This window comes from Dunckerocampus dactyliophorus, chromosome 3 (assembly GCF_027744805.1).
Source record: "Dunckerocampus dactyliophorus isolate RoL2022-P2 chromosome 3, RoL_Ddac_1.1, whole genome shotgun sequence".
Classification (NCBI taxonomy): Eukaryota; Metazoa; Chordata; class Actinopteri; order Syngnathiformes; family Syngnathidae; genus Dunckerocampus; species Dunckerocampus dactyliophorus.
In genome coordinates, this window is record NC_072821.1 from 4,626,716 (window position 1) to 4,633,403 (window position 6,688).

A 6,688-nucleotide genomic window follows, 5' to 3' on the forward strand; every position below is an offset into this window, starting at 1 on the left:
AATATATATATATTAGTATGTTAGTATTATTTTTGGCAGTAATAATAATGTATTATATTATATTCATAATTTTAAATCTAATTTAATTTAAATTAATTTTAAATTGTAAAATATACTTTACAATGGGATATCAGTGTAAGATCTGCATCAGATCTTACACTGATGGACATGTATTAATAATGTAATATTAATGTAATGTAATAAGGCAGCGAAAATGATGGAGGTGAGCGGTTCAAATCCTAAATTTGAAGCATTTACAAATTGCTTTTCCGTTGGTCTTTCCCCTCACAGTTTGTGGTCATCGCCAGCACGCTGACCTCATCAGGCCTCAAGTATGACGAGTACGTCTTTCCCAGTTGGGCCAACGTCATTGGCTGGGGCGTGGCCATGTCCTCCATGCTGTTTGTCCCGTGCTACGCCGTGTACAAATTCTGCAGCGTCCCAGGAACCTTCAGAGAGGTCAGTGTCACCTTTACTTACTTCGTCCCAGTTGGGACATAAGGCCTCAGTGAGTTCTCTCCATCTATTCCTGTCCTTGGCTAAGTACCGTGTCTGGTCCCATGTAAGATTGACTCCAGCAAGCTCTGTTTCCACCGTTTTTGGTCTTGCTGGCTTTCTTTTTCCAGGTGGTGCGCATCTCAAGGCTCCATCCTGAGCACATGACCGAGCCATTGGATTCATTGGCACTTCAACAACATTTTGGCAGTCTGTCGTTTTGTAGATCTCACTATTTGTTATCTTGTTGGGCCAAACAATGCATGCAGTAGATCCTTGGTAGGCCTTTATTGTGGAAAGACTCAATTCTTCTCATATCAGACTTGGCAAGTCACCAGTCAGAAGACATTGCTTTTATAAAGGCCAATCTTAGATTTCTGCCTGTACACTTAGATTTTCCAGATGGGGCAACGTTGTGCAAATGCACCTTGCGCTTTTCAAAGTCTTGCCTTGATGTCTTTTTGTGGCCCCGTTGTCCTTACTGATGAGGCTCATCCACGACTTCAAGTGGTTTCCCATTGATATTTTTAATTGGTGTAGATCTGTTGCTGTTAATACACATCACTTGAGTTTTGGCTTTGATGATGTTCAGACCTGTTTGGTAGGCAAAATTGTTTTGTCTATCAGTCTTCTCCTGCATGTGGCTATGTTTTGCGGAGAGAGCAGCCAGGTCATCGGCAAAGTCAAGATCTTCCAAGTGTGAGAAAGGTGTCCACTGAATGCCACTTGGAGTAGGATTGGTGAAAAAATGCATGTCATAGAACAGCCTTATTAACTCATTCAATCCCAGCCATTTTTCAAAAGGCAACCCCTGCCATTTTAGACTATTTTGACTGATATTTTGAGGCACACAGAATATTGTGTTCTATGGCTATTTAAACATGGAAGCTACCAAAACAAAGATTAGACGCCCGTTTTTCATCAGGAAAAAAAGTTTGTGTCTACCTTTTTCTGTTTTTTAGTAGTCAGCGGTAGAACATAGGTAAGTTTCAGGAAAATATCAGTTCCTGACTAGAAAAGGGAGAAAACCAGCTTTTTGTGAAAAGATACACTTCAAGCACAACCTTGACGCAAATATTTTTTGCTTTTGTGACAGCTGAAATATCGAAACAACTACACCAACATAAACAACATAAACATCAAAATAATAATTTATTTCTAAATATAACACCATGAACTATTTACAATTTTAGAACTGCGCGTGTGCATGCGTAAAAATTTCCCTACAATGCATAACCTTCTGCACACTACACTCCTCCACGCTCTCTCACTTCCTCCTTCCTGTCATGTGTGATTTGTCCGTTAACATGATCCCTGCCAAGCGCTTATCAAATACACTTCTGCCACCTTGTGGCCGTTTTCATGGCTTCAGAGTGGCCTGAAGTGAAAATGCATTAGTGGAGAGTTGCATCACCACCTCTTTTTTGCCTCTCGCGCACAAAAAACGCAAAGGACATATAAATAGGTCATTGGGTTCGGGCGTTCGAGATGATACAAACGTACAACTACGTCTTTGGTGTTGAATGAGTTAATGAAATGATTGTGGGCGGTATTCCATGGGATTGTAGGATCTTCCTGATCTTCCTCTTCCTGCTTGTTCCTGCCTCAGTTCGGTGTCAATAGCTCCTCGGATTCTGTTCAGGATGATTCTACAAACGATCTCACTCGGTACAGACAGCAGGGTGATACCACGGCAGTGGTCACAATTTTGAAGATGGCCTTGCTTGGTGAATTTGAACATGAGACCCTTGACCACTCATTTTTGATGCCATTTGCTGTCTATGTGGTAATGAATAGGACAGTCAGAAGTGTGGTAGCAAGGTTGATATCAGCTTTTAACATCTCTGCATGGATGGAGTCCATGGCAGATGCTTTGCCATTCTTCTGACTTCAGTTGCAGGTGGTTTGTGTTGATTTCGAACACTGGGTCTGTTGGTGAAGGATTTTTTGGATCAGGGCGATTTAGCACTTCTTGGAAATTAGCTGGAATTAGCTGGAAACTAGCTGTACCCATCGTCCAGCTAGTTCACGGTTGTTCTGATGTTACTGTGCCATCTTTATCTTTCACAGGGGTAGAATGGTTGGTGTTGCTTCCACAGAGTTGTTTTGTTATCATATGGTACACCTCACTCATGTCACCCTGGGCTGCTCTGCTTCACCAGCCAATCTTTCAATGCAGGTTCTCTTGTCACTCTCAGCACTTGTATTTACTTCCTCATCCTCATCCGTTCTTGTGGGCTCCCCGGGCTTGCTTTCGGAGCCCAGGTGTCTTGGTGTTCACGCAGTTTCTCCTTCAGTTTCTGTCTTTCACCAATTTTCGGACACACCAAATTGATCACAGTGTCACGTTTGAAGCCGCTTATTGTGATGAAACGTGTTGCAAAATGTGTTACGTAATGAGAAGTAATTGTTGTTTTGGCTGCGGTCGTGACTGCGGGGAACCTTCTACTCTCAAGCAACAACTTCAAAATAATCATAATCGGATTTGACTTGCGGCTGTTTACGATGGTAATCATCAAAGCATCAGAGAGATGTTTTCATCCTTGTGTCAGCGTCACTCTGCTGGAAAGATTCCTGCATCCCAGGCCGCTCATTGCCACTTCCTGTTGCTGCCATCTCCTCCTATCAGCCTCTAGTAGTATCCTATTCGTGACAACTGCTTCCTAACGAGGGTTGCAGTTCCCAGGAAGCTTTAAACACATTTACTGTTGATTGCATTCCAAGAATATTTGTACAGTGGGCCTGCAGACGTCCGTTCAAAATGCAATTTCAAAGTCAATTTTATACTCACGTAAAGAAGGGAAATAGAAATAATCTGTCGCAGGGTCAAACTGTGGTCATCCTGTAGGAAATGATGGAAATAAAATAATCAGTTCCTGGGTCAAACTCTGGACATCCTTTAGGAAATAATGGAAATAGAAATAATCTGTTCCAGTGAAGAAGTGAAGAACTGTCAATAGTGAACAAGAAGACAGTCTACCTTCATTTGTAATAATAATAATAATAATAATGATGATGATGGTTTTGTTTTGATGTGAGCGACGACCGGTACGTTGACACTGCTTTGCATGTGAGGATGCAGTGGTTAACTTCTTTTTACGCTTGTATGACCATGAAAAACACTGAAAGGTGACCGAATTAGTCGCTGTCATGGTTTCATTGGTGGTTAACTCACACTTGAAGACGTTGCATGTCCAGTCCACGAAGGTGTTACAGTGGGGGAGGTTTGACGCTGGAACAGATCATTTTAAGTGTTTTTGCGTTTTGTTTTTGCAGAAGCTGGCCTACTGCATCACTCCCGAACACGAACATCACTTGGTTGCAGAAGGAAACGTACGACAGTTTAAAGTAAGTCGCTTTCACCCCCTCCAGATGTTCCCCATCGTTTGCCGCATGCTCCAACATTCCCAACGTTCTTTTGGTCTTTTGTGTCTTCCAGCTCAGGCACTGGTTGGCCATTTGATGAACACCCACACTCCTCGCATCCATCCATCCATCCATCCATCCATCCTTGCATCTGTCACTGTGGAGTCAACCAGGCAACGAGGCCGGGCCTTTCGCTTTTTGTTTTCGTAGCATAACTTTTTATTTTCAGCAGTTAGCTTCTAGCACTTGATATCAGAGAGTGGAAAACTCATTAGATAGCTGACACGTTAGAAAATACCCTAAATGCTCTAATTATACCCGAGGTGTGACTCATCCACAAAGAGGACGATAAATTGGAAGCGGAGAGGCTGTTATTAATGATTTGGCGTGCTTGACAAAAAAACCCAAAACATAGCGGTCTTTGACCACCACATGGCAATTTGTTAACAACACAGCAGCAACAGAACCAATGTTGTAATAGTGTTAAGGTGCAAACTCAACCAGCATCAATACTGCTTGAGAGTTGATTGTAAAGAACAGTGCCACAAGTGTGACACGAGTTTCCCACCAACCACATTTCAAAGCGCATGCAGAGGTAGATAAAGCTGCCGGGTATGGATCACTCATCATACTTCAAATGCATCTGCTCCCAATCTTGTTGGGTGGATTAAAACAACAACAAAACAGAAAAAAGCGACATTGCCTGCAGCCCTTTTTGTTTTTACCTGGCACTAATAAAAGGCCCCGTAGTTATTTGCTACCCGGCGAATATCGCAGACTTGGCCATTTATTGAATAGAGGCGTTAATTGGTGCATTTATGGTAATTATTTATTTTTTTAAATTCAATTAACGTTAACAATGTTGACTGTTATCTCCTGGAAGGCACCGAATCAAACATTTAAACCAAAAGCTACATTTTCTGTGTATTTTTACACAGAAAATCCACATGTTATTTTTTTCTAACCTGTGTGGATGTTATTTTAAGTTTTTTAAACATTTCTATTGAATTTGTTGGGGTTTTTTTTGACTGTTTTGTTATCAGTGCCTTATCGAGTGAGACACTCCATGTATTTTTTCTTTTTACAGTGGTTAAAAACAAAAAACAAAACCAAAAAAAAAACACAAAAAAAAACCAACTGCTTTGACTCAGGAACCGGCAACGACATATACGGTAAATAACCACAGCAATCTTTCGTTTTCCATCTTCAAGGTCCTTTTAAAGTCCATACAAAGACAAAACAGGCCACCTTTGTTTTAGTGCCACACTGAACTAAAAAAAAAAAAAAGACAAGGGAAAAAAATGCATCACTCCAAAGAAGAAGAAAAATAGCGAATGATTATAAATGGTGTCTTTTATGATTATTAATAGTGGTATGATTGTCTGTTCAGTGCCTATGAGGACTATGTGTGGCTCCAAGGAGGCGTAACAAGAGAGACTGTGTGATTGTGTGTTTTTTCCACAAAGCAGGGTTTCCCAAATGAGATCCAGAACCTTACAACAACAACAACAACAAAAAAACATAATGTATTGCCATTACATTGACATATTCTGTGCATTAACTAATGATAATTAGCACAACAGGTACCTATTTGGTCATGTCTTTATTTCATTAAACAATTCAACATGTCTGAAAGTTCTCCATGTTTATTCACCCCAGTGTTTAACATGTTTTACCATTTTTTAAAGTGAGAGAAAAAAATATATTTATGTTACCAGTAAATTAAAAAAATGGATGTGTGACCCATTTGGGCCCTTAACCTGCAAATTGGGGAACCCTGCTATAAAGTAAGCTGGAATGTCTTTTTTTATACATATAGTATTTGCTTTTAATGTATGTGCATATGTTTTTATCGCCATAAAAGTGCCATATTGAATATTAATCTGCTTTTTCCCCCCCTAAGTTATTTTGCGTTGATTGAAGGGAGTAAAAAGCCACAGAGTTAAAATAACGACAACAAAAAAAGCTATTAAATGTGGAGTATATCAGAAGTTATAAAAGTATATATTCTTTTGTTATATCTAATCTTGTATTTATCAAACAATTTATAACAGAATGTGAATGTAAAGTATTTGAAATGTTTTTCCTGTCATATCACGGTGTTTGATGTGCTAGCTCCTGTTAAGAAGATTAAGAAGTCAAACCGTTCTTCAGCGGAATCCCGGGTGTTCACGGCTAACGACGACACCCTGGCTTTCCTGGACTATGTTTATAATAAATAGTGTGTATAATAATATACTATAATGTGACTGTTTGAACGTGAGTGACAAATATCTATGAAGAAGTATTCACACTATGATAATAAAGTATTTCTTCTACACCAACACCACTGACTTGCAGTTTTATGTCCGTGTTTTGCGGATTTTGGAGCTAACAGTGCGTGGCTTTATTGTGTTTTTGCTGGCTGAGTGTCTTTTTACAGCCTGATGCACTGCTATGTGGCTGCCTGTTCTGCTTTGTGTCATTTGTGTGTGTTTTAAGGGGGGAAAAATAGTAAAAAAATAATAATAATAATCACAAAGAAAAAGCATAATATTAAAGTAAGAATTTGTAATTAAATTTTTAATAAAATCACATTTGATGATAAAAAAGTTGTAATACTGTGGGAATAAATTAGTAATTTTGTGAGAATTCTAAATATTAATGAAGTATTTTTTCAAGACAAAAACATGTTTATATAAATAATCAGTAATTAAATATATTTGTCATTTTTACAAGAATAAAGTCACATTTTATCAAGGAATAACATTATATATTTTATTTATATTTTAAAATATTGCAGGAAGAATTTTGACATTTTATTTTATTATTATTATTATTATTATTT

At 38.8% G+C, this 6,688-nt stretch overlaps 1 protein-coding gene across 1 annotated transcript in view; it reads left to right on the plus strand.

Moving 5' to 3' along the window:
* slc6a2 (solute carrier family 6 member 2) overlaps positions 1–6,187 on the plus strand; it is a 41,692-nt gene extending 35,505 nt beyond the window's left edge. The window contains exons 13-15 of the mRNA XM_054771351.1: positions 292–459; positions 3,772–3,843; positions 3,935–6,187. Of these exons, the coding sequence (XP_054627326.1) occupies positions 292–459; positions 3,772–3,843; positions 3,935–3,958 (264 nt within the window). The 3' untranslated portion in view covers positions 3,959–6,187. The remainder of the gene's footprint in view (positions 1–291; positions 460–3,771; positions 3,844–3,934) is intronic.
* The last annotated feature ends 501 nt before the right edge of the window (positions 6,188–6,688 follow it).